Consider the following 17,944-nt stretch of genomic DNA (forward strand, 5'->3'; position numbering starts at 1 on the left):
AGACTCTAACAGACTTATATTTACCTGCGTTTACTGGGAATCACCCCAACTTCATCACTTTCGCCATCTGGTGTAACCTGTCTGGCTTGCCACCATTCATCATCAGAAGCATTAATAACATGGAGGATATCTCCAAATTTGAAGTTCAATCCCTGACTAGGAAGGCCACTGTCTTTAGTCTTGTCATAATCAAAGAGGGCCCTAGATTAAGAAGAAAAAAGTCTGCATTTCTTATAATGATATTATCAATATTAAATAAACAGATCTAAAAGTATATATATAATTTAGGTAGATAACAGAACAATGTACCACGGTAGGTGAAACAATGCCAAGCTCAATTTTGTGTTATATATAAGAAGACAATGAGAGTAAAAAGAAATAGCAAAATTAACTTGTAATGGTAACAGACATACTATTCTCTCAGTAGTGTATGAGAAATTTATATTGTATGAGAAAATAAAAAAACATACTTTTAGTACAATCCAATAGCAAACTATATTGAATTCTAAAATGAAGACAAATCTGGTGAGTTGCTCTAAATTAATAAAGTAAATATTAGAGACTCTCCTCTTTGACTAGACACACTTGGGAAAACAAATTTCCTAACTGATCTGATTCATCATTTGTGGACTTTAAGGCTAGAAGAACAGAGTGATTATTTTCCCAGGTAAGTATTCTTTCATTTGTTCATAAAACCAGAAGTAATAGGGTTTTCAGAGTCAATAACAAATATGAAAACTAATTACACATGACTATATGATGACTTAACAACTGCCAACTGTTTTGGAAAAAATACTGTATTAATTTAACATAATAATTTCAAAATGTTAGGAATATTTTAAAATTTGATAACAAGAAAATAATGTCCTACTACTTAATTAGTGTACAATATTTAAAGAAATTAAAATTCTTATATTCAAAAAACTTCTCTTAAGAGTAGAGGAAGGATCCCAGCAACTACATTTAAAATATAATTTATTGATTCTTTTGTTTTAATTTGGCAATGGGAAATTAGGATACAAATCATATTTCTTTTCATGCTACTCAACTTTTAAGAAGCTGTCTCTTGAAGTAAAACTGAAGAGGGGTGAAATTAATTGACAGCTAAATGAATGAACTAGTTAATGCTCTTCAAATGTGTTCTTTCAAGTCTTTTCAGTGGCTAACAGTGTAAAGGAAATAGGTGAATCAAAAGTGGGAAGGTTTACTTAACATATATTAAAACATATACAACACAATGGATTTTATTTGAAGAAAGAATTCTAAAAGTATAGAATTCTACCGTAAAAATTAAGATTATAAATTATATAAATGCTAAAGTCATTACTTCAATAAATTCTGAATACTGAGGAAGCATCTTTCTACTGGCAAAATAGAGTTAACATCAAAAAACAAAGGCTTGATATAGTCAGGCATTTACTAAATATTTATTTAAAAAGGTAAAGATGACAAAGATGATGAAGATACAAATAGAATACAAGATAACAGAGTAGCTTAAGAGCTAGAACAAATGTCACAAGACATTCAGAAAAGGGAAAACTATACCTTAACATTTTTATTATCATAAATTAAACTTTTGAAGCAATGCAACTATATTGCTGATAAACAATGGAGAAACTCACAAGTTCTACTCCCTATGTTAAAATTTAAACTTTGCCTTTTCATACTTTGATTCATAAAAAAAGGGAAGTACTCATGGAATACTTATGTGGGTTATTAATCATAAGAATATAATGAACACTTGTTAATCTACTATCCAACCTAAAGGTTTCTACACAAAACTTTTATCAGTGACTCACATTCACCTATGTATTCTTCTCCTCGATCCTGCTTTCCTCAGATTGAGTTAAGTGCTAATTAGAGTACAGCCACTATTCTGAATACAGAGTTTATTATTTTCTTGCTCTTTACCCTTTTTTGCTGTTGGTTTGATTTTATCACACACATATGGATGACTATGTATTTATATATGATTTTACTTGTTTCAGATCTTTATAAAAAAGCACCATACTGTACATAGTCTATTGTAGCCTTAACTTCATTCTTACATTTGAAATTAAAAATATATTTACCAACAAGAACAATAAGACTTCTGGTTAATTATGGCAGATTGGCTACATGCGTCTACAGGCATGCCTCATTTTATTGTATTTCACTTGGCAGATATTGTGTATGTTTTTTTTTCCCCCACAAACGGAAGGCTCTCTGTTGGTTTGGAATGACTATTGGTGTCATTTTTCTGACATTTGCTCACTTTGTGTCTCTGTGTCACATTTTGGTAATTCTTCCAGTACTTCAAACTTTTTCATTAATATATTTATTATGGTGATCAATGATCCTTAATTTTACTATTGTAATCATTCTGGGGTATCACAAACCATGCTTTTATAAGATGGTATCTTGATAAATGTCTGTGTTCTGAATGATCCACCAATTGGCCTTTTCCCCCACCTCTCTCCCTTCTCCTTGGGCCTCCCTACTCCGAAACAGGACAATACTGAAAATGGGCCACAGAATAGCCCGACAATGGCCTCTTAAGTATTCATGTAAAAGGAAGAGTCACAGGCCTCTCACTTTAAATCAGAAAAAACAGTTATGCTTAGTGAAGAAGGGATGTTGAAAGCTAAGATAGGCCAAAAGCTAGGCTTCTTGCATTAGTAAGCCAAGCTGAAAAAAAATGAAGGTTCTACTTGAGTACACACAAGAATAATAAGAAAGTGAAAAAGCCTTATTGCTGATACTGAGAAAATTTTAAAGGTCTAGATAGAAGATCAAATCAGCCATAACATTCCTTTAAGCCAAAATGTAACTCAGAGCAAGGCCCAAACTCTTCAATTTTGTGAAGGCTGAGGGAAATGTGCAAGCTGCAAAAGTTTGAAGTTTGGTTTCTAAGGTTTCATGAAAGAAACCATCCCTCTAACATAGAAGTGCAAGGTAAAGCAGCAGGTACTGATGTAAAAGTTGCAACAAATTATCCAGAAGATCTAGCTAGGATAAGTAATGAAGGTTGTTACACTAAACAACAGACTTTCAATGTGGACAAAATAGCCTTATATTGGAAGAAGATGCCATCTAGAACTTTCATAGCTACAGAGAAGTCAATGTCTGGGTTCAAAACTTCAAAGGGCAGGCCGACTCTCTTGTCAGGGCTTAATGCAGCTGCGAGTTTAAGTTAAACCAGTGCTCATTTACCATTCTGAAAATCCAAGGGTCTTTAAGAACTATGCTAAATCTAGAGTGCCTTCTGCCTGTGCTCTAGAATTGAAATAACAAAGCCTCGACGACAGCACATTTGTTTACAACATGGTTTACTGAATATTTTAAGCATACTGTCAAGACCTACTGCTCAAAAAAGATTTCTTTCAAAATGTTACTACTAACTGACAATGTACTTGGTCACCCGAGAGTTTTGATGGAGATGTACAATGAAATGAATGTTATGCTGGGACAACTTCCATTCTGTAGCCCATGGATCAAGGAGTAATTTTGACTTTAGATGCCATTAAGAACACTGTTGATTCATGGGAAGAGGTCAAAATGTCAATATTAATAGGAGTTTGCAGGAAATTGATTCCAATCTTCATGGATGACTTTGAAGGGTTTAAGACTTCAGCAGAGGAAGTTAGAAACAGAAAGAGAACCAGAATGAGATGTGGAGCCAGAAGATGTGACTGAACTGCTGCAATCCTATGATAAAACTTGGAAAGATGTTTAAACTCAAAAGATGAGGATGCTTGTGGATGAGCAAAGAAAGTGGTTTCTTGAGGTAGAATCCACTCCTGGTGAAGATGCAGTGAAGCTTATTGAAATGACAAGGTATGGAAATATTGCATCAACTTACTTGATAAAGCAGCAGCAGAATTTGAGAGAATTGACTGTAATTTTGAAAAAAGTTGACTGTGGTTAAAATACTATCAAGCAACATTACATGCTCCAGAGAAACTGTTCATGAAAGGAAGAGTGTTGATCAATTTGGCAAATTCTACCACTGTCTTATTTTAAGAAATTGCCACAGCCACCTCAAACCTTTAGCAACCACCTCCCTGATCAGTCAGCAATCATCAACACAGAGGCAGGACCTTCCATCAGAAAAAAAAAAAAAATTAAAATTGCTCAAGGCTCACTGACAATTAGCATTTTTTTAAGCAATAAAATATTTTAAAATTGAGATTACATTTTTTAAGAGCCATAATGCTATTGTACATTTATAGACTATAGAACAGTGTAAATATAAGTTTTATATGCACTGGGGAACCAAAACATTCATGACTTCCTTTATTGTGATATTCACTGTATTGTGGTCTGCAACTGAACCTAGAAAATCTCTCAAGTAATGCTTGCATTTTCTTTCCATCCTAAAACTCACTAAAATGACAATAACAACAACAACAAAAGATAAATACAAAAGAGAGATGACAGCAGAAGACACAGTTTAACATGGTTTTGAATGATGGTAAATTTAGAGTAGAGGAAGCTCTAAATGGCGAATCTGAAGAGAGGGATTGAAATAAAATAACCGAAGGAGATTTACTCCATAAGACCTAGAAATGCTCACAAATTAGAAGTGCACGCTACCCAGGTAGGCAGAGACAAATTACAGCAGTGAACACATAAGGACTGGTAGAAATTACCACAGTAACTAAATGTTACTCAAAGAAAGAATATTTTATTATAAAAAAGATACTGGAAAAGAAAACTATTGGGTGATATGTCATAACAACTTAAAAAAATTTCTAGTCCTTTTGTATTTTGTCTGTCTTTATCATACTACTATTATTCAAGACGTTATATAACTTTCATTAATAAAATTATAATAATATCCCAAAGACATACTATTCCTAAAAGACATACTGTCAAGAAATCAATCATAAAAAACATTTCCTTGGTTTTCAATACTGCATTTTCCTTGCAATATACTTTTCTATAGTGAAAACTAAGTCATAGTGAAAATCCTGAAAGAACTTGCATGCATAAATGAAGACTGCTATAACTAGAAATTTAAAAAAGTTTACCTGACATAGAGGGATCGCTTCTGGCTAGTTCGAAGAGAACCTGAACCTGAACTAATGCTACTATTCATCATCTGCTCCCGTAAGTCATGTATTTTGGCTTCAAAACGACTGTATTCTGATAGAAGAAAAAAGAAAAGTAAATTCATATTTTATATCCTAAAAAATTACTTAAAGGTAAAGTATTAAATATGTAAGCTGTCTTATAATTGATTAAATGTGGTCAGACTCTTAACAGAGTAATCTATACAAGATTTTGCCCAATATGTAAATTTTAAAACTTAACAATCTTCTAAATGTACCATAAATTAGAACTGGCTGATAACAGTATTTTCAGCACACTATTTTAGAGTTCATATCACATTTAATAAATTAAAAGACAATCTCCATGCATCAAATAGCAGTATTAATCTTACTTTACTGTTGAATTTAACTGTAAATTTTAAAAAGTAGGATTTATTTAACTTCTATACTAAAAAAAGAAGTCTAAAATAATTTACACTAGACACTCTGTTTACTGACTTTTTCCCTGTGAAGACATCAGCTAATTATATTTTCAAATTATACAATGTGGGCAGGGTCAGTAATATGGGGAAAATATGCCTTAGAAGCTAATGAAATTAACTTTACTTCAACTCATTTTGTAATTTATAAATTTTCAGAACAGCAAAATAACACACAAAAAGCAATCTGAAGGAATAAATATATTATTTAAGATATTTTTTATAAAAAAATATGATTTTGAAGATGATTTTAAATTATTCCATACATTAAAAACTACCAAAACTATTAATAACAAGTTTATAATCACTTAAAAAATACTGCAATTACATGATTATACCCACTTATATCTTTTTCTCTATTTGTAATAACCAACTGTCTAACAGACAGGTCAGATACCATCAGATTTTCTTATAAAACCAGTCTCATAACAAAAGCAAGTTATGTGTCTGGGGTGTGTGTAGTTTAAGAAGACAAAAAGTAAATATGATTATTGCTGCGTTACTCTTCGTTTTACCACAGTCACCAAATTTATTTGCTGGATACCAAGACTAATTAATTGTAGCCTGTCAGGCTTGTCTGTCCATAGGATTTTTCAGGCAAGAATACTGGAGTGGTTTGCCATCTCCTTCTCCAGGGGATCTCCCTGACCCAGAGATCAAACCTATGTCTCCTGCAGGTGGATTTTTCCTTACCTGCTGAGTCACTGGGGAAGCCAACTGAAGCAGCAATTCATCAAAAACTCAAAAATATTTAAATGTTCACAATAATATATATTCTTTTATTGTTCTTTAAAACCATAATAGAAAATTTAAAGTATAAAAATTAGTAGACTGACTAATAAAAAATGAATCCCTGACAATTCAACAATTATCAACTCATGGCAAATCTTTAGGCTGTGAAGACACAGCTAAGACACACATTGATGAATGAAGACATAGGTTAAAAATATGAAGTGAATCTTGAGTTTATACTGGCTCTTCTAATTAAAAATTAGTACCATTAGGTTTTTACTTAATTTCTTAATGCTTTCTTACATATGAAGAATCTTGGTTCGCAACACAATGGGGATAACAGAATTACAGTACTCCATCACAACTTACTTGTTTATAATACCAACTGTATGATCATTACATGATCACTGAAAATAGTTAACTATCTTCCCTAGCTCTTTTTATTTTGGAGTATGTTCTGTTAGAAATATACACTTGGGCACCATTTTAAAATCACTTGGAATATTCCTTCCTAGGTGTGAATGCTGCCAGATTGATATACATCAAGGTTCACTTATTCATTTTTATTTTCAACTTCACTTTTTAGGGTTACTTTGCAAACTTTTCATTTTTTTTTATAGATAGGTAAAATAGTCCCAAAGTCAAATCTATAAAAAAAGAATATTAAATGAGGATATCCCTTTCTCCCTACCCTATTCTGTTCTGGTCATTATAAACATTTAAAGAAAGGTTTAATCTTCCATTTAAAATAATATAAGTAAAACTATATGTTCACACAAATATGTTTATACTTATTCTATATTATTTTAGTAAATGTATATTTTATTTATACATATTTTGTAATTATGTATATATGTACACACACATTTATTGCTCTTTCTTCTTCAATATAACATACACATTTCTCCACCTTGCTTATTTTATTCAGTAATAAGTATAGCAGTGGTCTTACTGCAATAATAGTAAGAATGCTCCACACCATATACAGATGTCCCTCCTTTTTTTTTTTAATAGCTACATGGTTCTTTTATTTCTAACCTCTGTCTCTGTTACAACAAGATACTGTATAGGGTTAGATTTTGCTTTACTATCAAATCTGAAAATTGTTTTCTTTAAACAATTAAGGTGAGTTAACTTTTGATATGATTGAAGTTGTGTGTGTGAACTCCAGTTCTAGTCATACTATTCTATGTTTATATATTGAATATATATGAATATATTTATAAATATGCCTTTTATATAAATAGCCTGAAGCAGATTATATATTCCAAGGATGCCTCGCATTCCATATGGTCTTGTACTATGTGACCTTGCCATTTCCCCATCAAGAGGTGAAGTCTAATCCCCTTCTTCAATTTGGGCTGGTCTTATGACTCAACTGTAAGCAAGTGAATATGGTAGAAATGATCATATGTGACTTTCCAGGTTAGATCAGAAGAGTCTGTGGAACTTTTTCCTGGTTCTCATGGGGTGCTTGATCTGGAGGAAGCCAGGGATCATGTAGGAAGTCCAAGCACCACTTTGTAGAGGTCATGCAATAGTGCTCTGAGCCTAAACCTTTAGCTGGTACCAAAAGTCACAAGAAAAGGGGAGTGAAACCATATTGGAGCTTCCGAAGTAGCTTATCCACCTGCTGACTCCCATTAAGTGACTTCAGTCTATGCTACAAGGACCATCCAAGCCAAAATTCTGGCTGAATTCCTAATCTACTGAATCCATAAAATGATTGCTATCTTAATCCACTGAGCTTTAGGGGTAGTTATGAAGTAACAGTAACTAGAACACAGTCTCACTGTACAGTCTATTTTATTTGTTCATGAATATATACACACACACATGGACAAGCCTTTCTATGTTTATATATATATACATACACACACACTAGATTCCTAAACAAGGGATCATATATATTATTTAAATATAATACATAAAGTATTTATATAAAATTTATTTTACTAAACATGTTTATAAAACATTTATATACACGTAATAAAATATATCTACATAAAATTTATATATTTATAAAAGTAAATATATAAACATAAAATTAGGAATCTTTATTCTGTTCTAACAATAACCCTTTGTTTGGATTTTGGCCCCTACTATGAGAAATCTCCCCAAATCTGATTTGAAACATTATCCGTTTATGTTAATAACTTTAAAGCAATCAGAAAGTTTATTCTACGTTATTATTATCAATATTATATCAATTCTATCCCCACTTTCTGATAACTGCATTTTCTCCAAATTGTCACAGCATACAGTTTTTTCGTATTATACATTCTTTTCCTTATTAACTATCTTAATTACTAATACCAGTCTTTATATCAGTATCTCTACCATCATTTTGGGTGTTTGAAGTTTGTTCTTTCTTCTCAGGAAGGGTTCTGTGAACCCTAATTCTTCACTAATATATTTGATTGCAGCCTTAATATTTCAAGCCCGTCTGTTTCAGTTTCTTTCTCTGATTCTTAAGTATATTGACTGCAATGTCTCCTATAAACCACTGCTGATGAAGTTCTGATGACAACATTTTCTTTTTTTTAAAAAACATGTTTTGAGGGCCTGCAATTTCACCAAAATATTTTTCTTTTAATTTCAATAATTTTATTAGAATGTTTCTCGGTGATTGTTATCATCTTGAAAGTAGAGAGTGAAAAAGTTGGCTTAAGGCTCAACATTCAGAAAACGAAGATCATGGCATCTGGTCCCCATCACTTCATGGGAAATAGATGGGAAACAGTGGAAACAGTGTCAGACTTTATTTTGGGGGGCTCTAAAATCACTGCAGATGGTGACTGCAGCCATGAAATTAAAAGACGCTTATTCCTTGGAAGAAAAGTTATGACCAACCTAGATAGCATATTCAAAAGCAGAGACATTACTTTGCCGACTAAGGTCTGTCTAGTCAAGGCTATGGTTTTTCCAGTGGTCATGTATGGATGTGAGAGTTGGACTGTGAAGAAGGCTGAGCGCTGAAGAATTGATGCTTTTGAAGTGTGGTGTTGGAGAAGACTCTTGAGAGTCCCTTGGACTGCAAGGAGATCCAACCAATCCATTCTGAAGGAGATCAGCCCTGGGATTTCTTTGGAAGGAATGATGCTGAAGCTGAAACTCCAGTACTTTGGCCACCTCATGCGAAGAGTTGACTCATTGGAAAAGACTCTGATGCTGGGCAGGAGGAGAAGGGGACGACCCAGGATGAGATGGCTGGATGGCATTACGGACTCAACAGACGTGAGTCTGAGTGAACTCTGGGAGTTGGTGATGGACAGGGAGGCCTGGCGTGCTGCGATTCATGGGGTCGCAAAGAGTCAGACACGACTGAGCAACTGAACTGAACTGAACTAGGTACCTGGACAAACCTTTTGATACACAGTTTTAATTTCTTTTTTTAATTTTAGAAAGTTTTCCTGTTTATACATTTTTATTATTTGTTTAGTTGTACTGTTTTTTTCCTATGAGATTCCTATTATATGTATGTTGAATATCCTCTGCCAACGTTCTGTATCTGTCACTCTCAAATCCATTTTTATTATTTTTTAAAAGATTAATATATTTTTCCAGATTGAAGTAATCACAAACTGTTTTTCCTGAACCATTTGAGAGTAACTTGCTACTGTGATGTCACATCACTCTTGAATTCTCAGTGTGTATTTCCTATAAATAAAGATGTTTTTTAATACAATCACAAAACCATCAAAATTAAGAAAGCAACATTAATACATTACTACATCATGCTCACATTCCATTTAAGTTTCCTCAATAATATCGTTAAGAGTAAATTGATCAAGTTTGAAACCATGAGTTGTCTTATGAGAGTATATAGGTATTTAAATTTGTATTTTAAAACATCCCCTCCAGAGAGAGCAGTTCCTCAAATCTCCTTGACTTTGCAATCTTACTACTGCTGAAAACTACAGGTCAATTGTTTTGTAGAACTTCTCTTTAGATTTGTTGATGTTCTCACATGATGAGTCCTGCAACTTTGGCAAGAATGTTACAGAAGAGATGTATGTTTCTTCCAATGCACCCTACCAGGTGGTATACATTTTTGATTTGTCCTATTACTGATGCTATTAACTTTCAGCACTTCATGAAGCTTGTGTCTGCCAGGTTTCTTTACTGCAAAATTATTATTATTTTTTCAGTTGCAAATAATAAGTTATTGAAACTATGCACACTTCTCCATTCTCATCACACTTTCAATTAACTTATTTATTTGTATTAGTAAAGACTCATTATTTCCTAGTTCATTCAGTGGATTACTATCAGGTATTATTATCATCAATTTGATGCTCCAATTGTTCCCTACTTTGCCGACTAAGGTCCATCTAGTCAAGGCTATGGTTTTTCCAGTGGTCATGTATGGATGTGAGAGTTGGACTGTGAAGAAGGCTGAGCGCTGAAGAATTGATGCTTTTGAACTGTTGTGTTGGAGAAGACTCTTGAGAGTCCCTTGGACTGCAAGGAGATCCAAACAGTCCATTCTGAAGGAGATCAACCCTGGGATTTCTTTGGAAGGAATGATGCTAAAGCTGATACTCCAGTGCTTCGGACACCTCGTGCGAAGAGTTGACTCATTGGAAAAGACTCTGATGCTGGGAGGGATTGGAGGCAGGAGGAGAAGGGGACGACTCAGGATGAGATGGCTGGATGGCATTACGGACTCAACAGACGTGAGTCTGAGTGAACTCTGGGAGATGGTGATGGATAGGGAGGCCTGGCGTGCTGCAATTCATGGGGTCTCAAAGAGTCGGACACAACTGAGCGACTGAACTGAACTGGCCTTTTGAACTGGATTATGTACCCTTTTGACATGCCTCCCATCATTCCTGGAGCACCATGCTTTCTGGCATAAAATACTACAGGATAATCTAATACTTTCCCTGCCAACTCTTGAAACAAGGTATTTATCCAAACAGCCTTGGCAATTTAGATGGGAATGGCAAATAGATGGGGAAACAGTGGAAATATGGCTAACTTTATTTTTTTGGGCTCCAAAATCACTGCAGATGGTGACTACAGCCACGAAATTAAAAGACGCTTACTCGTTGGAAGGAAAGTTATGACCAACCTAGAAAGCGTATTAAAAAGCAGAGATACTGCTTTGTCAACAAAGGTCCGTCTAGTCAAGGCTATGGTTTTTCCAGTAGTCATGTATGGATGTGATAGTTGGACTATAAAGAAAGCTGAGTGCTGAAGAATTGATGCTTTTGAACTGTGGTTTTGGAGAAGACTCTTGAGAGTCCCTTAGACTGCAAGGAGATCCAACAAGTCCATCCTAAAGGAGATCAGTCCTAGGTGTTCATTGGAAGGACTGATGTTTAGGTGGAAACTCCAATATTTTGGCCACCTGATGCGAAGAGCTGACTCATTTAAAAGACCCTGATGCTGGGAAAGATTGAGGGCAGGAGAAGGGGACAACAGAGGATGAGATGGTTGGATGGCATCACTGCCTCAATGGACATGGGTTTGGGCAGACTCTGGCAGTTGGTGACGGATAGGGAGGCCTGGCGTGCTGTGATTCAAGGGGTCACAAAGAGTCGGATATGACTGAGTGACTGAACTGAACTGAACTGAGTATTTAGAAACCAAGATCTGAGTCTTAGGTGTGCTGACTGCTACTGGGGTGGCACTGAGCCCAGACCTTTTCAGTGGACTGAGCTAGAGAATTACAATATATGTATGTAAAATAGATATACATTTATAATGTTTATATTTGTATAAATGGAAAACAATATGTTCATACTAATTTTTCAAATTTTAGTATTATATGGTATATATTTTTCCCCTTTTCTGTAACTCTCTTCTCAAACAGTGAAAGTTACAGATAATAATACCCTTAAAATAAATATTCATTTGATCAATATCTTTATGTAACTAGTCTTCTGTCTCTAGTACCATCTACTTTCCAGACTGGATTCAGACCAGTCCAATGTGTAACCATCTCATTTTGCTCAGGCTCCCACTTCTTACACCAGGACAGCTTCTGCCCTCATCAGGGGTCAGTCCTATTGGGTTACCATAGCTGTCCCCTACCTTCCTGGTCTTGCAATGCACCTAACTACCTTGCTATTCTTCACATACAATGGTTTTAATACAAAATTGATCAGGATGTGGAAAGGAAAGAATTCTTTAATTTTTATTTTTAAAAATTTCCTGTTTTTTACCTACTTGCTTTAAATAACTATTGTACTCCTTCTAAAATTAATTTTTGAAATAAAATGCTTCTTTATTTGTAATAATTTGAGTTCTATTAACTCATTTACATTTTTCTTCCACATCATCATCAGTTTTCTTTAACTTGTTTTGCAATATTAGGTTATACCTTTCATTTGTTTTCTGGGCATGTCTTTCTGGCATACTTTCACTGTAGAGACATTATTCTGATCCTTATATTCATGTTTCAAATAGGTTTCCATTGGATTCAATCTTGATCCTTTTCTGTTGTTCATTTTTATGTAAATTAGTTTTCTTGAACTTTCAATTAAAGATAAAGAGTATTGGGTCAGGATTTTTCAAGTTTTGATCTTCACAGCTCTAGAACTCCTTTTTGCTGTTTCTGTCAAGTGTTCAAAGATATATCTCATACACTGTGAGATTTCTGGGTACTGTTTTTTCCTCCCATTCATCTGGACCTTCCAGAAGTTCTCCCTTAGTGAGAGGCATTTAACTAAAATGGAGCTATAGCTGTTAACTGTACCAAGGGGCTCAGACAGATCCAGCTCCTTCACACCTTACTGAGATACCTTGCACTCACATACAGACTGTGCAAAAACCCTTATAGCTTCAGATGCTGTTCTCAAATTAATCAACTGCATTTTTTAATAAGTACAGACTGACTCTCAGGCTTCTATCACTTCTCCTTGTACAGATGCTGATATCACTATCACAGGGTCTTACAGCTGTTGACAGCTTGTTTATTCTTGTGTGTAGTTTGGGGCACATAGGGATATCTTTTCATCTGATTTTGCCATTCTAATTTTTTTCTGGGAGTGAGGAGGAGGAAGTTCTGGGTGATTAAGTTATAAATCTACTATCTTATTTTGTATGTTCTCTTTATCCCCATAGGATCATATTAGTGGCTATCCTAGAAAACTATTAGGAAATGATGAGTTTTATCACTTATTTTTAAAGTTTTCTAACCTTTAACTTTTTAATCTTTTAAAAATATATTTGTACACTTGTATAATTTTATTTTTAATAATCACTGTTTAACAACTAGTTTGCAAAATTTCTGAAGGTTTAACAAGCGACTCTTGTAAGATAGTACCTCACTGAACTTTTTCAAAAGTGACTTCTGTGATTCTTTAGCTCTCTGAGTTCCCAGTTTCCCTTCACTTTTTGTTTGATAATTCCTTATTGTCTTGGCAGTGCAGTGATCTGATGCTTTTTAAAAAATATTTATTTATTTATTTGGCCACACCAGATCTTAGTTGAAGCACATGAGATCTTCAATATTTGTTCCGGCATGTGAACTCTTAGTTGCCGTTTGTCGAATCTAGTTTCCTGAACAGGGATTGAACCCAGGCCCCTGCACTCGCAGTGTGGAGTCTTGGTCACTAGACAGCCAGGGAAGTCACTCCAACGCTTTTAATTAGATGTTCATTATACTTTATGTAGCATTATTAGTTGTTTTCAGCCATTTTGCCTATTGAATTATCCAAAGTCCTAGTATTCTACATTTTAGAAATTTAAAAACTTTCTGTAAAAAGATCACATTACCTTTTACAGTGAGGCAGAAAATGTTCTTTGCTGAGATCTAAGTTACTACAAAGCAACTAAAGCTCAGATATTCAATATTTAAGATTTTAGAGACCTAAAGTAAATTCCTGACAATATTTTAAATTTGTGCCTTACTGATTTTGTTCACTCTGTTCAGATTTTCATATTTATGGTCTTTACTGACTATTAACAATTCCTCATAACCATCTGCCTGTTTTGAATGTACTTTAATACTTTCCTCAAAGCTAGTTTTCCTTTAAACCTCCCATTTTATTTACCTAAGATTTCTATCTTTTCTTTTAGTTTCAATTAACTCATACTTTCAGCTCTAACAATTTTCACCTTATACTCAACCTCTGTTATCTTTTCTTTTTATTTTGGAAGAAGAGTCTCATTTCTTTTTTCCTGTTAAGTGATTTGCATCCCTCTTCTAGAAATTACATCACAACTCATTTCAGGAAAGCTACCACTGGAGAGAGGTAAAATGTTAAGGGATAATCTCCACTAAGCATTTCAGAAATTTCTGAATCAAACTATATTCCCTGTCATGAAATATGTTAGGGAATCTCTGAACTATTGGCTATAAGTTAAACAGTATGTGTATGATTGCAAGATGAGAGACAACATTTAATAGCCAACTTTCTGCATTTTATTTCCCTTTTCAACTTCTAATCTTAGTTTGTGTCTCCACACTAGAAGTGAAAAGGTAGAAGAAAGCAGGTGGCAAGAGAGAGGGGAGAAATTTTATCTCCTCTAATTTCTTTGAAGCTTGCAATCCCATCTATGAAGAATAAAACTCATCCATACTCTGTAATGAAATATATTAATTAAAACATCTGAGAGCAACAACTGTCAGAGAATGGATACTAACTAAGACTTGTCTCGAAACAAAAAGTCAAAGTTTCTGAGTCACAAGTCAGGCTGGTTGTTTTAAGTAGTTAGGAAAAAGTTAGAAAGGTATAGGAAGGAAAGTAAGTTACTGAAAAAAATTAAATTAGGAGCCTGCTACAGAACATCACTTTAAGAAATGACAAGTGCTTGCAAAGAAATGCTACTAATCCAATACAACCTCTCTATTCAGTCTCCAAATTTTCTGGTTGCTACTAAAAGTATTTATGAAAATAAGATGAGAAGATGTGTTAAAACTCCATCCCTGTAACTCTGATTTAAATCAAACCTTTGAAACTGAGAAAAGTGGCTCTGGCCAAACCTCTCAGCTTTTCTAGGCTTTAGTCACTTGAAGATTAGGGACAGCAACACCAATCTCGAAAATGTTTTTTTCTCCTATGAAAACAAAATAAAATACCTCACAAATTTAAGATTTATCCACAGGGAAAGAAAATACATTTAATATATGTTTCATTCTTTCCCTTTGCTCTTCTTCTTTTATCATATCATTGCAATATAATTATTTCTGAAACAAAAAATAAGGTCTGAAAGTTACAGTATACAATGAGTAACAGTGAGATAAAATATTTAAGTTTAGAACTTTTTGTGAAGGGAAGTAGCTTTACTATGTGGTTGAGAAGTATTCAACGTATGGAGACCATTTGGAACCCCAGAGTTGTCACAAAGATTATTTTAAGCTGAGGACATTTGACATTCAACAAACATAGAAAAAAGCCTTTTTAGAGCTTTCCTTCTATGAACAGAAGTAGCAATTTCTAGGAAACGAGGCTATTGTGTAATAACTCTCCTTTCTTGGGGAGCTTTATGGCCTCGAGGAAGGTGGAAAGACTATTCTTACTGTAGAGACAAACACTGTCACAAACTTTCTCCTAAAAATGTTCTTTTCTTTCCTTAAGAAAACTATTTGTTTTTCCATTAGAAGACTTTTCTCTCCACTCCCCTTTCCAAACTCTGTTAGGCAGGTAAGTCTTTAACTTTAACCATTTAACAGTGGTGCTGGAGAAGACTCTTGAGAGTCCCTTTGACTGCAAGGAGATCAAACCAGTCAATCCTAAAGGAAATCATCCCTGAATATTCACTGGAAGGACTGATGCTGAAGCTCCAATACTTTGGCCACCTGATGTGAAGAGCTGACTCATTGGAAAAGACCCTGCTCTGGGAAAAGGTGAAGACAAAAGAAGGGGTTGGCAGAAAATTAGATGGTTAGACAGCATCACTGACCAAATGAACATGAACTTGAGCAAACTCTAGGAGACAGTGGAGGACAGAGGAGCCTGGGGTGCTGCAGTCCATGGTGTCGCAAAGAATTGGACACAACTGAACACCTGAACAATGACAATTTAATGACCTAGTTACTTCTCATACTTGTTGGCCCCCTGTATGCATACAAAATAAAAACTTTTCTTCTGTTAATCTGTCTTCTGTAAATTTACTTCATAGATCCCAGCCCCTAAAACTAAAAGGGCTGAGGAAAAGTTTCTTCTTCTCTACAAAGGGCTAGGAATAAATTTTAACCACTTAACAGCTGTGTAACTGGCAAGTTGCTTAACCTTCCTGTACCTTATTTTATTAAACTGTAATGAAAATAGCACTAAAAGTGCCTACTTTATAGGGCTTTGTGGGAATTAAAAGAGTTAATAAATATGGTTAGATATCTGGCATATATTTTTTTTTATTACAGTCTATCACCCAACTCATTTGTCAAAAGTTCGTAAATTCTGGATATGTAGTAAAACACTAGAATAGTAATTCCAGTGCTTGTGTTTGATTTGATTGTAATTCCCCAAAATGACCAGTAGTAAAGTTCTAAAAAATATATTGTTGCTTATTTTTGGAGTTAGCAGAACTGAGGGGAGGTAGGAGATGAAGTCCTTCTAAATGTTTTTGTAGAGGTTTTCATACTTAGAGCCTATGTCATAAAAGTTTAAAGTATATAGGCTGAAGAATTCGTAACAGTATTTCATGGATGACTAATAGGCAAGCTATAGATCCTGAAAGATAAAAACTCGCTCTGACCAAAGATGCTTACCTCTTTGCACGTATGTATATATGTCAGATTATCAATGAAGCAGAGAATCCAAAGGGGTTTGTCTTAATAAAGTGAAGATACTAACTGTAAGGAGATGACTAATTATCAGAATATCAGGCAATTCCGTTTGTACTTTGGAAAATAGCCCTCTCACTGAGAAAGAAAATTTGACTCTTATCTTTAATTTATATCCTTGGCCCTCACAGCAGTTACAGACTAATGATGTGGAAATTTTTTTTTTAAGTGCTGTATGACAAAAATACATTAAAACTACATAATTAATTAATATTAAAACATAAAGCCATTGTGTCACTGCCTAATGAACAAACATAAGGTAAGTAGCAATACTGTAAAGAGGACAGGTAAGTTCTCAAAGTACCCAAAACATGCTTTAAAATTTTAATTCTATTATCCTTGGTCTTCTGTCATTCTTTATAGAATGTAATTTTTTTCTCTCAGCCCACTGAAAGCCTGCCCATTCATTAGGCTTCCAGTTAAATTCCAATCCTACTCTATGGCATTTTCCCCTGTATAGCACGCAATATGATTTACCTCCTTTTGAGTTTCTAAGGTAATGTTTGTTTTCTGTGCTCTATCGGTACTTACCTTGTGTTTATTAGGCAATGACACCACAGCTGTGGTAAAAAAAAAATACAGTACAAATCAATACTGCCAGGCTAAACACTTATCAAAATATTCCTTGTGAAAAGTACTTACATTTTTTAAGGCAACAGACCTGGGACTGAATCCTAGCTATTGCTAGCTTTTATTTGAGTCTATATCATCATCTGTATATAGGGATAGAGCTACGTGTTTCATAAAGCTCCAAAGCAAGGCTTAAATAAATAAAAACAAATAGGCACCTAAATAAACATATAAACTATGTTGTGTTGTGTGAAAAATATCAACAGTGCTAAAAGAAACGGACTCATAAGAGGGAGCCAATCATATAAATAATAGGGGGAAAATATTCTAAGAACAGAATGAACAGAGAATTAGGAAAATACCTTTTGTAATCAAGGGTCTGAGAGAAG

The 17,944-nt window shown here is 34.3% G+C and overlaps 1 protein-coding gene across 12 annotated transcripts in view; it reads right to left on the reverse strand.

The window, feature by feature from the left end:
- The window catches only part of DLG1 (discs large MAGUK scaffold protein 1), a 267,898-nt gene that overhangs the window by 38,496 nt on the left and 211,458 nt on the right, over positions 1-17,944 (reverse strand). For all 12 annotated transcript variants that reach the window (XM_069556571.1, XM_069556594.1, XM_069556591.1 and 9 more), the window contains 2 exons: positions 5,013-5,127; positions 25-201 (listed from right to left, as the gene is read on the reverse strand). In XM_069556571.1, coding sequence (XP_069412672.1) covers positions 25-201; positions 5,013-5,127 — 292 coding nt within the window. The remainder of the gene's footprint in view (positions 1-24; positions 202-5,012; positions 5,128-17,944) is intronic.

The sequence above is a fragment of the Ovis canadensis genome, chromosome 1, assembly GCF_042477335.2.
Source record: "Ovis canadensis isolate MfBH-ARS-UI-01 breed Bighorn chromosome 1, ARS-UI_OviCan_v2, whole genome shotgun sequence".
Classification (NCBI taxonomy): Eukaryota; Metazoa; Chordata; class Mammalia; order Artiodactyla; family Bovidae; genus Ovis; species Ovis canadensis.